Source organism: Carettochelys insculpta, chromosome 6 (genome assembly GCF_033958435.1).
Source record: "Carettochelys insculpta isolate YL-2023 chromosome 6, ASM3395843v1, whole genome shotgun sequence".
Lineage (NCBI taxonomy): Eukaryota > Metazoa > Chordata > Testudines > Carettochelyidae > Carettochelys > Carettochelys insculpta.
The window spans coordinates 82,595,767-82,613,489 of record NC_134142.1 but is presented as its reverse complement, the minus strand read 5'-3'; the positions used below and the strand labels follow the sequence as shown (position 1 = coordinate 82,613,489).

The following is a 17,723-nucleotide window of genomic DNA, read 5'->3' as shown; positions in this document are numbered from 1 at the left end:
ACATATGCTTAATGTTAAGGGCATGCTTATGCGTAATCTTTTCCTTACTCAGTCAAGTATTTAAGCATTTTGCAAAATCCCACTGACACATAAAGTTAGCCATGTGCTTAATGTCTGTTCTGAACGGAGTGAAGTTGAGCAACTATACACAAGGAGAAGTAGTTTAATATAAGCAACTGGCTCTCCTCAGATCAGCAGAAAATGCTCCTGAGATCACTGGCTACAGAGCAACATTTGAGAACCTGTGACTTATAAAAGAAGCCACTATTGTAGATGGAGCCATTATCTTGGTAAATTTCAAAGCTGAGTATGTCACTTCTTTCACTGTTGTTAGGACATTTCACATGTTTTTACTCTATTCTCCAAGTTTTAAACGTGCTGAAATAAACATACATCTGCAAGCTTGTTTCAGTTTTTTTTATTTAAATTCATACAATATCCGTAAAAATAGAGACTGTGGCACTTCTGTGCATCATATAACTTTAATCTGAGATATGAAACACCAAAATATCTGATAAAATAATATTTTTCTATATTTAAACACTGAAGATGCAGTGAAAAGGAAGCTGAGTTTATGCACTTTGATGGAGCATGAAAGATAAAAATTTAACCAAGCATTTTCGTGTCTGTATATTTTACCAACATACCTCCAGCTCCCAGGATATTTTTTAAGAGACTTGCTCTACTTAGCTATATAAAATATATCCTAAGAGTGATTGTTGATATTAACACCATTTTTGGTGTTATTGATTGGCAAGCAACTATATAAATAGAGTTTCATTACTTTTTTCTATACAATTCTGAACATACAAAAAATGGTGATACAATAAAAATCTCTACATGGGGCTGCATCTACTCTAGCAAGTTCTTTCAGAAAATGCAGCCCTTTTTCTAGAGAACATGAGGAGCATCTACACGCAAAATGTGCTCTTTTGATCCAAAATCGAATGAACAGAGCACTTCTTTGGGAAGCCCTCTTCTCCTCCCGGATCAGGAAGAACACCTTCTTTCAAAAGCTTCGAAAAAAAGTGTGTGTAGACGCTCCGCGGGCCCTTTTTTCAAAAGAGCAGTCTTAATAGTGCTGGATTTTTCAATCACTAGCCTGTTCTTTCGAAAGAGTAAGGGCTGTGTGGACACTTTCTATAAAAAGAGAGGCTCTATTTTTTGATCTGCCTTTTTGTGTGTGGATGTGCTCTTTGAAAAGGAGTTTTCTTGGAAGAGATCTTCCAGCAGAACTTCTTTTGAAAGATCATTGTAGTGTGGACACAGCTATGGTGTGAGCAGTGCTGCTTCTGCTAACCTAAAATATACCTCTAAAAAAGTGACTGCTCTCCTTTTCGCAATACAAAATAAAAGAGCAGTCTCAGAAGTGCTTTTTGTTTAAATAGCAATTGATATAAACGTCCATATCTTCATTATCTCGCTTGGGTTAGAACTGGTTAAAACAGTTCATGTTTGCCTGTTTGCATTTGTATGTGGCAAGAATCACAGTCTAAAGTAATCCACTCGATCTGTGTTAGGCAAAGACTGACATTTGTTAAACAGCAAATATCAAATGGCTTCCTTTCCAAACCTGTGCAGCTATAAAGTCAAATGACAAGATTCTGCTCACAAACCATGGAAAATATTTGCTTGCATGATTCTCACCTATATTGCTCAATATTCTAGTGGAGGACTAGACTGAATCTCAGGAGAAATCGCTCCCTACATTTTCTACAAGACATTGCCAAGAGAAGGTGAATTTTTAAAACAATTGTTTTATTTTAATAGTTCATATGTCTTGTCATACAAAACCCTAAAGAGTCCCCAGATAGATTTAGCTGCTGCTAAATAGTAAACTCGGTGTCGTGGAAGGAGTGACAGATGTATCTTGCAATCTCACTGTTGTTTCCCTTGAGATCAGGCAAAAAGCAGCATTACTCCAGGATATTATTCTATTTGGTTGCTAGGAGATCTGTGTTAACCTGAGACAGCGAGCAGTAATTGTATTGCTACCAACACCTACCACTTCTTTATGCCTCCAAAAAGAATGAAATCCTAACCCTATCAAAACCAATGGTAATTATGCCATTTGACTTCAGAGTGGTTAGGTTTTAACCCAAAGTGTCTTGTGTCTAAAGATCGCATTGGAGGGACAGAGGACAAAAAGCACAAAGTGGATGGTTTCTGGCACATGCATTTTATACACTGGAGGTGACATTCTGATTTAATAGCCTAGTTCCCATAGTTATTCAGACTATATATTATGATAAAGGGGATAGAATGCAGCCAATCAAGCTAAAACAAAGAAGAAATGAATGAACTGAGCAAAAACAATGTTAGAAGATATACCCAGTCAGAAAACAAAAACATGTTGAGAAATAGAATTTGCTTTGAAGTTTTATGACCCAGTTTTATAAACAAGATGAACTTCTCTCTACCCAGCTAAGAAAAAGTAAACATATCCTCTAGCGATAACTAATGGTGACAGCTCTGGTATGCAGTGTACAGGAGGTAGCATGATTGTCAGTGTACAGATAACATATTGGGCTCTTGTGTTTTCCATAGGGTGTTGGCAAGCACGTTTTGGTACCCGTTGTTCCCCTAACTCTGGGTTTCAGCTTTATATTTCTTTACAGCCGTCTTCCCTTCTAACCTGAACCTGGCACAACTAGTACCTCAGGCGCATCTCTGGGTTTTGAGCAAATTTGGCTTTGGAACCAATGGATTCCCAGGACAACAACTATTGGCTGGCAGACGTAAACTTCATAATTTGCCTGCTATTTGCATTATAGCTCTTGCTTCTACATTAACACAATCATGGCAGCACTTTTCTCTATTTTTTGTTTTGTTTTTTTGTTTTCTTGCAAAGCCTCCACGTGTCACTGATGGCCACTTTCCTTTTTTTTTTTTTAACGATATTCCCTTCCCTAAAAAGACATTATTTGGAATCTAGTTTAGTTTCTTACTTCCTCTGTCATCATCTCAAATCAGACCCTAAACTCATCCGTTTACAAAATCCTGATTGGCCGCATCCCTTCTGTTTCCTACTGACTTGTTCCTGTGCTGCCTCCATTTTCTTTAGTTCCCTACATTCTGAAGATGTTTGGTATGTTGTGAAAGAGATTTTAACTAAGAACAGAGGAGAGACAGAAGTGTTTACTCATGCCCTGTGCAGCATGGTTAGCACAAGAGAAGGGTCCAAAATTATATATCCAGTTCTGAACTTCACCAATCTGAATGTGATTGGTATGAGCTCATTTCTAATTATTACATTGCATAAAGAGAGCTTTTCTTTCTAGCTGAGAACCACAGGAAGAGGTGACAAACATTACAAAAACTTAGATGTTCCCTTGCTCACAATGCTTTGGGAGTGTGAGGTGAAATTAAGGCATAAATGCAGTGACGCTTTACATTTCTTGGCAGTGTTCTGCAGGCTCCTTCTCAGGTGAACTTTTGTCTGCAAGAGGGAGCAGGCCTTCATTTAAAGAAATTGGGACTCTTTCCCTGCACTCATTCACCACCGAGTTAGCTTTTCTGCTTGAACTATTCCCACCCGCCCACATTCAGTGCTTGCCTAGCCTCCTCCAGTTTCTCCCAGATGCCCTCATATGTTTTAAACCACCCTTGGAAAAACATGTTTTCTCTATTTCTGTGTGGATCTGGTAGCTTTAGATGCACTTGATCCTAGAAAAATGTGAACCATTGTTTCATTTAAATAAGTTTTCCTGTTAGATGTGTCTCTTTTATAAGGCTTTTGATCCTTGAGGCTATGTCAGCCTAGCAGTCCACCTCAAAGCAGGAAAAGAACCTAGGGCCCTTACCATGGGACATGTTGCATGTTTGCTGGATTTAATGAAGACAGGGTTCAAGCAAGCACCAGGCAGGAAGTACTTTAACACCTTGCAGGATCAGGCCTTAACTAATGCAGGAACTGTTACAAGTTCTCCAAAGAAATGCTTGTAGTTCCACAGTGCTTTTCCTTGCACTTCACTACAATTACCAGCAGAAATCAGGTGAGGATGAAGCTAGCATCTGAAGTAACTGAGACTTTACAGATACTGTGAAATTGTAGGACAGATGGAAGCTAATGTTACCGGACAACAGAATTACAACCTAGGTGATGATGGAACATTTGCTTCTGTAAGTGAGTTCACAAGGAATAAATATTTAATAATGAGCTATCTTGAAAGGGTGCCTTTAGACAATCTAACGGGTGGACAATGAAGTAGACAAATTCAGACTGGAAATAAGGATTTTATCAGGGAGTGTAATTAACCAATGGAACAATTTACCAAGGAGTGCGGGGGATTCTCCATCGATGACAATTTTTCAATTGAGACTGAATATTTTTCTAAGAGATCTTCTCTAAGAATTATTCTGGGGAAGATTTATGTTCTATGGTTTACAGGTGGCCAGACTACAAGATCACAATTGTTCCTTCTGGCCTAGGAATATGTGAAAACCAGTGAATGGCTCATTGCTGCTTGCTATTTTATCCACTGAGCGCTCACTTCCTAAGTGTACTAACGTGCAGATGCTTTTCAGCTTCATGCATGCGCTCATATGTGCTCCGTTTGAGTGCAGCTGTCCCATAGTTGAAATAATATAACTGGAACTGAACAATTGCCTGTGAGTCTCCTTACAAAGATAAGCAACATTGGAAATCTTTATTTTTCTCATGTGCAGAAAGCAGGTTGCCTTATTTTCAGTTCTTTTACTGATAAAAATATATAATGCCCTATGATTCCTCTCTTCATTTGCATAGCTCACAGCATTGTCATAAATCACATTACTCCTGCTCTGTCTCAAAAAAATCTTCACACAATGGGAAAATTAATCACTTTCATATAATGCTATCATATATCACAGAAACACTGTGCACATTTTTCCCCATACAGCACATACTTCCACTAAAACAATTTTGACACCAATGATAGTGTTCGTTCTTCCTGTTAGAAGTAGGTTCCCCCACCCCATCCTGGTACATAAATAGAAGAGAATAGTCTTTGAATATTTACATCCAGAAGATTTTCCTGCTGTTTTGTTGACATCTTCAATTTTCATTTTCTCTCCAGCCACGGGCATTCTTTCCAAATTTATAGACTAATCTCCGGCCATCCACACGCTCCAGTATTTCCCTTTTATAATAGTACCTGTTAAAGAAAAACAAAGAAGTTGATTTAATCCTAGGCATTGGAGTTGAGACTAGTCTTTGAGGAACAGTGTCCACTAAAAATCATACCTCTAACTGACTTTTTTTTAACTCACTATTATTACAAGAAATATCTAAGGTTATTGTGACTGAAAGATAGTAGAGAAAACTTTTTTTATTTTACTTTGCTTTAGTTTACACATTTGACTGATCCTTGGGTGGACAGTGTTTTTCAGAAGCACCAGCTCATTGCTTCGGCTCAAAGTAAACCCTTTGGCTATGATTACATTAACAAGTTTTGCTGGAAAAACCCCAGTTTTGTTGACAAAACTTGCGGCGCATGCCTGCACAAAATGCAGTGTTTCGACGGTATATGGAAAAAACACAGCACTTTTGCCGTCAGCTTTCCGCCTCAAAGCTTTGAGACGTAAAGCTGCTGTCAACAGATTCCGCTGGCAAAAAAGCTGCATGGCAGTTCTGGGGGGCCTTCTGTCAATACAGCGCATGCACAACAATGGGCAGCCCTGTCTGCTGTGCTTCATGGGACCTGGTTTGGCAAGAGAGCAGCCGGGCAGTCTGGCTGCTCTGTCAACAGAGTGGAGCACTCTCCAGATTGGCTTTTGTGGATGGCCGCACACTGTCAACAGAAGTTTTGTTGGGGAAACTCTCTCGACAATGACTTCTGTTGACAGAACAGTCTAGTGTAACGGTAGCATTTTGACTTAGCAGGGACCAGGCCTTGAGCTGGTTCTTTTGCAGAGAGGTCAGTTGTACCTTTTGTATATAACTTTCTTTAAATGATTGGCTTTACCTGTTTTGTGTGGCTTGTTCACACAGCAACAAGAGAGACAGAAACTTTTTAAAAAATGAGAAAATGTAATTATAAACCCTCAAAATTACTAAAGGAATTCAGATGACAAATGTAGCCATTGCAACGTTTTAACTGATTGTTTTAAATCGGCTAGATTCCAAATGTATGCAATAGCTCTTTAATAATTCCAGGATTCATATTTTCTCAACTCATGCTACCTCATAGCCCGGCTGAGTTTCTCGTAAGTCATGCTGCTGTTGTTTTTCTTCTTGCCCCAGAGCTGAGCCACTGCCTCAGATTTTAAAAACCTGAAGACACCTTCAGACCGATCTTCCCACTTTATTAATCCTGGGTTCTTCTCTGGATTAAGGAGAATATCCCTGATAAATTCCCAGAGGTGAGTCCCTCGAGGATCTGAAAAAAGATGGTGGAAACACAAAGCATATATCTGGAGTATTTTTGTTTATTTTATTTATTTATTTATTTTGGTCAGACACTGACAGAAAATGACTTGTTTCTATAGAAACCAAAAATTTGTCTGTGCCTGCAGACCCCTGTCCATTGTCTGTGAGATGTAAAACTGTAATCGGAGAGACAAGATGGGTGAGGTAGTTGTATCTTTTATTTGAGCAACTTCTGTTGGTGAGAGAGGGAAGCTCTCAAGGTACACAGAATTCTTCTTCATGTTTGGGTAAGATACTCCAAGTGTCACAGTTTAATGAAAGGTGTCAGAGCTTATTTCACATAATTACTTCACTCACATTGAAAAGGACCATGATAGGTAGAAATTTTGTCTATCTCACCAACAGAAGTTGGTCCAGTAAAAGACAGAAACAAATTGAGTGAGGTAGTGTCATATTCTGGGATCAACGTGGCTACAAATGCACTGTATAAAACAGTAATCTTGATATTTTTTAAATGGAGGGTGTCTTCAGAATAGCTCCACCCCAAGATCTGCATATCTCAGTAAAGCTGCGGCAAAATACTGAACCAACCCACACTCAGAAACTTGGATGCAATTCAGAGAAATGACTCCTAAGCCAGGCTTTGTTTCATATTACAAAGTTCAGCACTTTGCGTTAATCCTATGTGTGCCTTGCTGAAGCCACATGCCTCAGACCACTGTTCTGCTGCTGCTTTATACTTGTAAACCATGACTTCTGGCACTGACACCCTGTCAGGCAGGAAAAGCAGTTGGAGTGATTTGTGCGGAAATTTCTGGCATTCTCCTCTGCGAAAGCCTAAGGAGGATATTTTCAGACCCATTTGCAAAAATGGATGGAAACATTTGCACATCCATAGTGCAGCTGTCCCTTAAAGCTCCCTACTGCATGCAGATAATGAATAGTGTATTTAGCGGAGGGATTTCTTAGGGAGGAAATAACTTTGGTGGCCAAGGCATCTTTTCAACCCAGCAAGCAAACTCTCATCTAATCCTGTGTTTCTGAAAGGTCCTTATTAATGGGAGCTTTATGTGGAATCTCCATGCTCCCCTGCATGAAGCCAACTCAAACAATGGGAGCCACATTATCACAGAGAGAAATAGTTCATGAAATCCTTCTTTTGAGCTATTTGCTTTGAAACTAGGCTCTTCTTTTGGCACTTCCATTTTCTCCCAAAACATGACCCTGCATTTGTATGGTCACTGGGCCACCAATGAAGGCATCAGTGTTGCCATAAGCAGTTGACTTACTGTGCTTCTTGGTGTGGGACTTTGTGGGGTGATCTTGTGTTTTTTTCTCATCTGAAGACTCTGCAGAGGATGAAAATGAAACTGTTCTTGTGAATTTAGCTGAAGGTTTTCTGTTGACTAGCAGATTAAATAAAATAAAAACCACAAAAATGAATAAGTGCCTGTTTCAAAGATAATCATCTTGCAAAAGCTAAATGCATAATCCAGAGGGTGTTTTTGCTTTCTGGGTTATATTTTAACCAGCCAGGCTACACTTCACAGAGAGATCATTGATGAATACTAACAGAGAGATAGCAGTGTTAGTCTATACACTATCAAAACAAAAAAGCAGTCCAGTAGCACTTTAAAGACTAACAAAATAATTTATTAGGTGGTGAGCTTTTGTGGAATAGACCCACTTCTTCAGACCATAACCATACCAGAACAGACGAAAGGATAAACACAGATGTAAACAGCTGGGTATGGAAATGTTAATTAGATTAAAGAATACCTCACTTTATTGCCCTTGCACCATGTAAGTAACAGTGAAAAATCAGAGGATCATATCTGTAACAGTAATCCTGATTTCCCACATTATGGCTCAGACCTTGCCGTAACACGTCACTTCGGGTCTTTTTTTTAATTGTTCTATAGATGATCTAATGTGAATTGTATGTATTGGTATTCATGTCATGTATGCCCATGTGCTAAATGCAAAATTATCTGGTAAGGCATTGTTCTTTAGAAAATAAGTAACAGCCAAGTATTCCCAGAACTCAAGACAGTGTTGTTTAGAGTTTTTGACAGCTGGGCACGTATATTTTATTTTTACAGCTAAAAGCCAAAGAACACACAGCTTCTCATCAGTGCAACATGTTTGCCTGTAAGTGCTTTTAAAATGCATTTGATTTGTAGCTCAAGCCATTTCTCAAACAGTAACTGTAAAGAAATTGGATTTATTAATCTCTTATCATCTAAGTAGGCACTGATATTTCTGTATTTAGTAGCCACCACATTGGAAGAAAACAAAATGTGACTATGTTACTGACATTAAAGCAAAAAGTTTATTTCAGTCAGGCTGAGACCTTACACAAAGTCAGTGAGACAATTATAATTACAAGTCCCTCCTGTGCTTGCTCTGCAGGATATTTAGTGCCTGAATTCCATAAAGTAAATGCTTAAGATGCATGCATATTTTCTAGTGGCTAAGCATGCACAATTACATAATTTTACTTGAAAAGCAGGAATTTACATGTGCAAATGACTTAAAGTAAATATCTGTTTGCAGTGCTTTTTTTGTGCCAGTACTTGTCAGTACAGCACCTCAGCAGCCCCAGCCACAGGACTGTCTGAGGGTTGGGGGGCAGGGGGGAAGATCAGGGAACTGACTGAGTACTGCCTCCCCCTTTTTTTAACAGAAAAAGCACTGTTTGTATAAAATCTTGCCTGATCTGCACATGCAGTTGCAATAATTGCATGTCAAATTGGGCTCAAAAATTTTCACAGACATACCTGTACAGACTGTACTCTACACCTAATTATAATTAACAGCTCAAAAGTAGGGCTGTCTAAATACCTGGCTTGAAAAACTGAAAACAAAATCACTTCTGGTCAGTGTTGTGAAATTTTTGGTGAATCAAAATGTTAAAAATAATTTTGGGTGTTTTAATACATTTTAAATATAAGAAAATTGAGGGAAATTCTATAAACAAAAAAAAATCAAATAATTTCATTTGAGAAATATGGACATGAATCTCGTCTGACATTTCTGAGATAAAATCTCGCCAAAACTATTTACCAAAATTGATCTAAGTTTGTGAATTAATTTGATTAACCAAAATCTACATTCTGTGTGGAAAAAAATGTTTCACACAAAAGATTTTGCTCAACTCTACTTGGAGCAGAAAAGACAGTCCCTATTTACCCATTATTAAGTCATAGCCTTGACCCACAGCTGCACATCAGCTCTGAGCTCATGTTTATGTATCCTGCCCACTTTCAGAGTGCACCATCACCTGTGGAAGCCACTGAGCTTATGGGAAAATAGTGAAATTAAACAAGGGCCTGGTTTGGCTGACTTAATTCACATTTAGCTACCCAGAAAGACACTATACTGTACGTCAAAAGTCAGCAGGACTTTGGTTTTATATATGGAGATACACATCTCATAGAGCTGGAAGGGACTTCAGGAGGTCATTGAGTCCAGTCCCCTGCTCTCCCTGCAGGACCAGAAACCATCCCCCTTTTTTTAATCTATTTGCCCTAGATCCCTAAATGGCCCCCTTGATAATTGAATTCACAACCCTGGCTTTTAGCAGACCAATGTGCAAAGAACTGTTTTCTTTAAGGGTTGTAGGATCAGGTCCTTAACTTTTGGGTAGCTTTACCTAAAATAGAATTATTAAAAAAATAACACTTATTTGAGAGTCCTGTATTTACCTTCAAATGGCTTTGGTGTGTTCTGCTTAGCTGGTAATTTATTCAGTAAGAGTCAGTTGCCTTCTATGTACTGATTTACTCCTATTAAGCCTGTGTAAACTGCCTTCCATTCTACCTTTACACTTCCACAGAGCCCCGTTCTGAGCACACACCATTAGAAGGCTGGGGCTTGACAGATGAAAAGAATTATGATGCCATTTCAGCAAAGCTGCCTTGCAAAACTTATGACAAAAGATTTCACATCATTTGCATATGATTCGGGAATGAGCTACTTCTTTACGGGATATACAAATTTAGCTTTACAACAGGCTGTGCCCTTGCCATGCCACCCTAGCTCTAGGCTCAATAAGTCAGCATATAGCCACGCCAAGCCAAGAATCTTGCTGATTCCCAGCAGCATCAGAGAGAGATCTGAAGATCTGGCAGCCATTTTATGAGAATGGGCGTTGGCAAGAGAAAAAGCCATTGGGTTTGGTGGGTTTTTTTAACATTTGCTGCTGAAAGCATTTGTTTAAACTTCACATCACCTTTTCCTTTCCTTTAAGTTATTTGCACATGTAAATTCCACAACAGGGCCACACTAAGCATGCACATATAGATGTTGTTACTGTTACTGCCTTTAATTGTGACAGGTGAGTTTAAAGATGAGGGCCCAGTAAGCAGACAAACTATGTAGCATGCAGCATAAGTCTCAGTAGGGAGCAGCAGTGACAGAGGGAGGAATGGTGTCACGCTGCAGTTCTTATTTCCTCCTCTTCCCACCGCCTGTTTTTTCACCTTTCTTCCCCTCCCTCAGCCACGTGTCTCTCAAAGCCTGATTTATTTTTTTTAACCTTTGATTCTTTTTTTAGTATTTGTTTCTCTTTGGCTTATTGTCTCATTTCCCTTTTTCTTTGTTTTCTCTCTTCTTTCTCCACATTCTCTGAAGAGTCCTTGCTTCATGTAGATAATGCTTTTTTCTTCTCATCTTTTGCTTTCCTTCTCTCTTATTTCCCCTTTTCTGCCTATTCTCCAGCCTGTCCTCCTTTCCTCCTTTACTATCATTTCTCTCTCTCCTCTTTACTCAGTTTCTGCCTACAGCGGCCCCTAACTCAGCATTCTCTAAATCACGCTTGTCACATTTTCATGTGTCCGCCCCTCACGCGCTTAAGCTTTTAACTTGTTCTGCACCCTGCGTACCTGCCACTTACCCACTATCTCCTCTGTCTCCAAAAGGACAGATTATATATAAAAAGGATCTATATCCTCTTTATACTGCTTAGGATGTACAAAGAGCCCATCAAAGGGGTAATATGGCACTGTGAATATGATCTGCACAAGAACTATAGGGCTGGACTAGGTAACCCACTGAAGCTATGGGAAAGCTGCCTGGAAATATGCCCAGGAACACCCCTACTCTGCACAATTCAGTATGGGAGACTTAGGCCTGCCCGCCCTACGGTTGCTCTGCTAGTGTAACACCATCTCTGGCCATTGGAATGAATTTGCTCACCGCTGAAGTGCACTTCTGAGGAAGGATGAAGCTGTCCATTAACTGTGCACGGCCACTCTGTACAATAGGTTATGACAAGGTAGGGATATCTTACCATTGAAACACTGACTCTTCCCGCTCAGGTAAGGCACTTGAAAAGATATGGGGAGTGACCCTGATGTTGCAGATTATTTGATGTTCTTTTTTATTGCCAGAGAGAGGAGAGCAGAGATTCTTTTAAATAACTATTTAGTCAGGATTGCTAAAAGAGCTAATATCCGCGTCAGTATTTCTTGGCTTAAAATTAGTGGATACCTACCACAGACCTTCAACAGAAGACTTTTATAGAGCAGTAATTCTAGGATATGTGATCAGCAATAGAATTAAGAACTTCTTACCAAGAGGCTGCTGATTAGGCGTGGAAATCTGTGCACGACAGAAAGATTTACTGTCCAATAACTCTGAGGATTAAAAAGAAAAATGTTAACACCCTCTCACCTTAGTAAAACACTTCACTAATGCCTGATGCACTGTGGTGTTAGTTACCTACTGTGCTACCATAACCACTGTCATACAAATAAGTCTCTTCTTTCCAGGACGCCATTAAGGATGGATCTGAAGACAGAGACCAAAAGAAAAATCTCAATCAGTAAAATAATATTATCCAGCAGAGTAGCAATGAGACACTGAACCAGTAAGAATAAGAGAAGTGAGACAAATAAAGATTAGGGGAAAAGGACAAGAAAGGTGTTACATTCACCCATGCCATTTTTACACTAAGGCAAATTTGTTAATGTGGAATATTTAATTTTTAAATATATCTTTTTGTAGGTCGGTACTTTTCTAATATTCTCTTAGATGATTTAATTTTAACTATACCTTGTCTTGGGTCTGTACTTTTCTAATGTTCTCTTAGATAACATATTAGTTATGTGTGATCTGGTGGGAGACCATCTGCTCTTCCTGCCTGGCCCAGCAATGAAGTTTGTGAGATTATGTTTTGTGGCTATAGATTTGTTTGTGTCTGCAACAATTCAGCCTTCTAGCAGAACTAAAGAAATTAACTTGCATTATCGTGGTGCCCCAAAGCCTCACTCCTCCTTTGGTTAGGTGATATGATCAGTTCTTAGAAAAAAAATGGTATAACTGAAAGTTCAATGTTCTGTGTAGGTCTCATTTTATATTCAATGCCAATGCAGAATCTCTATACAGACCCATACTGAGGGCCTGTTGCTAAAGTTACATATAACCTTAACTTAAAGGACATCTTATTGGACAAAAAAATGTATAACACATGAATATCAAGAATTTTAAAACCATCCTTAGACTCAGAGTGTTCCATAAAATACACAGAAAAATCAGTGGAGTGTTACAGTAGCATATTCATAAACTGCACGTATTTAATTTTTTTGTCAGCAGCTGCTGAAAGCTTCATGTTTTTTACATTACAACTTTTCAGGCCAGAGGTGTTATCTTTGAGTTTCTTTCACTTTCCAAAACAAAGGCAATGAAGTATAAGACTATTATTTGAGATATATGTATTTATTTTAAGGTAACGCAGTTAGAAACTGAAAATGAGTCACTAGCTAAATCATCTTGTCTGGTTGCATTAACAATGATGACATGGGAATTTAGCAGGCATTCAAACCCACAGCTACATGTTGGGGCATCCCAAACCCATGTTGTTACAATAGTACACACCCTCTTGTTTGGACACTGTTGTCTCTGAAAATAAACTTTATCTTACCCAGTTAAGGCAGAGTAAGGTGGGATTTTATTTGTCTTCCCACTTACAGAAGTGCCAGCATCTACACTGGGGCAACCTTACTTGTCTTAGTAGCACCGGAAAGGATTCTCCCCTAATGCCACCAAAAGCATTTCTGTCCCATCTAAAGGAGCTAGCATGAAGCCATAACAAGTTCTGCTATACACAAGAAAGCAGCTCAACCCCTACCAGTTCATGGACATGCCAGCTGAGCCTGGTAACTGAACCTGTGCTTTTCATGTGACAATGAGCAGAGCATCACTAAGCTGCACTGCACCAGCCCCAAGGCAGCAATAGTTTTCAAAAGTGGGAAGTGGCCAACATAAAAAAGTAAATACACAAGGTTCTAGGGTTTGCACAGTCTATAGAGGAATACTTTGTTCTGGGTTGTGCATCTCTACTGAGGGGTAGATTAAAATTTAATCAGGCCAAGATCCACTAGTGTAATGAGGATTCCTCCACACCTTAATCATTTTTTTTTGATTTGTCAACCTTGATTACTATTTTTGGTTCTCTGTGTCTTAAATATTGAGTCTGTTCTGGTATGGCTATGGTCTGAAGAAGTGGATCTGTCCCATGAAAGCTCATCTAATTAACTATTTTGTTAGTCTTTAAAGTGCTACTTGACTGCTTTTTTGTTTTGATAGTATATAGGCTAGCACGGCTTTCTCTCTGTTCCTAGTCCACAGAGATGCCACCTTTCTCGTAGAGAAGACCTTTCCTTTCTCCAGCTCAGATGCAGTCAACTTCACCAGAAAGCCAACCTGCCACAATTAGCTGTGCCCAGGACTGTTACCTGCTACCCTGCCTCTGTCTGTCTCACTGTTCTGAGAACAATTCCAGCCACGGGGAACGTATTCCAAAAATCCTAATTTCCTGCCTTGATCTGTGCCTAGCTGTATTCTGTGCCCCAAGGAAGAGGTAATAGCCTGGGTGAATGAAATAGGCTGTCAGTGTTTGTCTGAAACACTCCATACTGTAAGTTAGCGTTGGTTCTTATGGACAATAGTACATGGGTGTGTTAGTGGCTCATTAGCACACCCACATGTAAGGGAGTTGTAAGTGGCTTTGGAGAGACAATATCTGGGGTGTGGGCTCAGCCATTCTTGGAGAGGATTCCTGCAAATGCTCAGGCTGAGGAGAAGGGGTTGAGCTTGATTTTGTATTGTTCTGCTGCTGTTCTTTGCAACAATGAAGCTGTGGGGAAAAGTGATAAAGACACTGGTCAGGTGACATTTTAGAGGTCTCCTAACTGAAATGTGAAGACCCTGTGAACTCTAGTGCTTCTGGTGCCTTCTCAAACCTCAGAGATTCACCAAGGAGGTGACATTTTAGAAAACTCAGTTTTAATTTCACCTCCATTGTTGAACGCCCCCTTCTCTGGAAAGCAGACTTGATTTGGTAGTTAAGTGAAGCTGTTGCTAAAACATCCACTGTGAACTTTATCTTAGCAGCTATTTTCCTTGATCATTCACATCCAAGGTAAAGTCAGGTTATGTGGAATACCAAGCCAATTGATATTACTCACCTGTTTGTTCTGTTTTAACAACAACATTATGTGATGGGTACACTTCGCTGCCACACTGACCTGCAAGAGATTGCATGGAAGAAAGGATGTTTGGATCTTAGGAAAAAAATCTGTCCCTAGGATGGTGGTGAAACACTGGAATGGATTGCCCAGGGAGGAGGGATTTTTAAGGTGAGGTCTGACAAAGCCCTGATTAGAATGATTTAGCTGGGGTTGGTCTTGCTTTGAGCAGAGTATTGGACTAGATGACCGCCTGAGGTCTCTTCTAACTCTAATTTTCTGTGATTCTATATGTAATTAGGCACACAGCACACAGAGGAAAGACAGGGCTTTCGCCAGGAATCAATACCAGAAGGCTAATTTTGAAAAGATATGAGGTGAGACATACACAACTTCTACCCACACTCTGTGAATGCCTCATTTAACTTCTTAGTGTGAATCAGATAAATTATTATGTTCTACCCGAAAATGGGAAGTGTCAGATAGATGACTATTTCAGAGTCAAGATGGGAGAGGTAGTATCTTTTATTGGACCAAATTCTGTTGGTGACAGAGACAAGCTTTTGAGCCACATAGAAATCTTCTTCATCTCTGGGAAAGGTACTCACAGCTAAATGCAAGGCAGAACAGATAGTTTGGCAAGAATCGTTATCATATATTCTAAGGGACCAGTCAAAGTACATTGGTCCCATTAACACCCCAGCAGTCGTAGGACAAAAGAGGGTTTAGAGGGTTACAGATTGTTGTAATAAGCCATAAACCTCATGCCTCTATTCAGTTCATGTTTTTTTGAGTCTACCAGAATTATGAAGTTAAGCTCCTAAAAAAATTGAAGCTCTTTTGAGAGTGCTGTGCAGATTTCCTTTGAAGAGGAGAACTCAGAGGTCACATAGAGTGAGCACTTGATGATAGAGTTTTTTGTCTTTTATCATTTCCCTGTGTGATTTCATTCAAGAGTAGTAGTTACTGTCTGGTTTCATCCACCTAGTTGTCAGTGGGACATTTAATGCACTGGATGAAGTACATCATATATTGTGATATGGAATATATAGGATTCATGGATCTCGAAGGGTGTGTTGTATGTGGAGGGTGGTCATCACTGTAAAAGAGAAATATATCAGCAGGATTTGCATCTGTTGTTCTGGCAGGGACTGGTGCCATTTTGAGTTGATCTATCTCTCACCAACAGAAGTTGGTCTAATGAAAATATTACCTCACCTGCCTTGCATCTCTAACAGTGACACCGACAGCTTCCACAGATCCAGGGGCAAGTCAGCCCTGCCACTGTGTGCCCCCTCAGACCCCCACAAAGCAGTGACACAGTGTGCCGTGGTGTTTCAAAGAGGCCTGGAACTCTGGTCACTGCTGCTTCAGCAACAGCATTGGCTGGAGCACCAGGTCTCTTTGGAATGCTGGGCCTGGGAGCAAAGGCCCCCTTTGCCCCTGCCTGTCAGTGGGCCTGATCTCTAATGTCCTGGGACAGACACAGCTGCAATTACCTTGAATGCACCTGCTTCAGTCATTCAACAAAAGGAATTACTACATAAGGCCTTCTTACTACGCAAGGCCTCAAAGAAACACCTTCCTTCGGAGAAAGAAAGCATTAGGTATCAGTACAGACAGTACATAGATCATATATGAGAATGGGCAATGTAATATAAGGAAGAGTTTCATATTTTAGTAGTTATCTATTTAACTCATGTATGGGTGAGAGGGATGAATTCTTTCCAATAAGTGAAACACTATTAAAAAGTGCGGCTGTTTCTTTTTAAGCAGTTGTCTAATAGCCTGATAACTATTGACTGATGCGTGCAACTGTGAGAAACTTTAAACTTAAAGAAGGAAGGAAGACATTTTTTCATGCAGACAAGCATAAACAGATCAATGTGTGGCAAGCATATATTTTGGTAGAATTGTTAAGAGTGAAGGGGAAATTCTATGCTTTTGCGCACCCAGGAATCTCCTGTGCATCAGTAGGTTACAGAGCTCCTTGCTCCAATATAGAAATGTATTATTCTTGTTAATAAAGAAAAATCTTTGTCATCACTGAAAAAACATACCATCTGTTTTTATGGTCTTTTCCCAATATTGCTAAATTAACTAATGTCTTTGAGGCTGGGTCAGACTTTAGTTAAATGGGGGATAATCAGGAGCTTCAGTACTGTGTCTCTTAGGAACTCTGCAATAATTAAGTTCCACTCCAGGAAAACTCTTAAACCCCTCACAAGCAGAGCTTCAGTCACTGCAAGGCTGAGAAACACAAGTGGCCTTAGGCTTCTGTGGTGTCCAGCCAGTTCTGAAGCAGCAGCCACTAAATTGTTCAAGACGACTAGCCACATTAAACTGACCAAATAGCCACATGGGGCTAGTGGTTAGCATGTTGGACACCATGGGCTTAGATTCTTAAAATTCTGGTTGCAGTCCTATCTGTTCATGTGCTAGTATATATTTACCATTCCACTTTAGGTGTTGAAGGTTGCTATAGAGAAGTTGACCGGCTGTCCCAGCTGCCTGGGTGAATTCGTGCAAAGTCATGCTGCACAGATGTTCCCCATTGATGTCAAAGTCCTGGAAAGGTATGCAGTTGGCATCCAGCTGGTTGGTATCCAGGAAATGCTGTAACCATTCCCACACCTGATATTTGGTCCAGTATTGAGGGTGTATCTCAAGCCACTGAGTTCCATAGAAACTGCCGGGCACTGGGAAAGAGAAATATTATGTGTTCACTCCATCTGTTAACACTATAGTTAAACCAAGCACAGAATGGCTGTGTGCTGTGTGCAGGAATGAACGCATGGACTAGTGCTTAAGTACATCCATGGAAGCCAGGTAGATCTGAATTCCCTTCATACTCCTTACCACCGGCTTGCTGATTGTCCTAGAACAAGTCACGGCAATGCTCT

At 39.9% G+C, this 17,723-nt stretch overlaps 1 protein-coding gene across 2 annotated transcripts in view; it reads right to left on the bottom strand.

Annotated features, from left to right (window-relative positions):
• Nucleotides 1-408: 408 nt before the first annotated feature.
• The window catches only part of EHF (ETS homologous factor), an 80,460-nt gene continuing 63,145 nt past the window's right edge, over nucleotides 409-17,723 (bottom strand). For both annotated transcript variants that reach the window (XM_074997484.1, XM_074997485.1), the window contains 7 exons: nucleotides 17,274-17,519; nucleotides 14,821-14,880; nucleotides 12,074-12,142; nucleotides 11,926-11,988; nucleotides 7,639-7,698; nucleotides 6,164-6,359; nucleotides 409-5,135 (listed from right to left, as the gene is read on the bottom strand). In XM_074997484.1, the coding sequence (XP_074853585.1) occupies nucleotides 5,036-5,135; nucleotides 6,164-6,359; nucleotides 7,639-7,698; nucleotides 11,926-11,988; nucleotides 12,074-12,142; nucleotides 14,821-14,880; nucleotides 17,274-17,519 (794 nt within the window). In that variant the 3' untranslated portion in view covers nucleotides 409-5,035. The remainder of the gene's footprint in view (nucleotides 5,136-6,163; nucleotides 6,360-7,638; nucleotides 7,699-11,925; nucleotides 11,989-12,073; nucleotides 12,143-14,820; nucleotides 14,881-17,273; nucleotides 17,520-17,723) is intronic.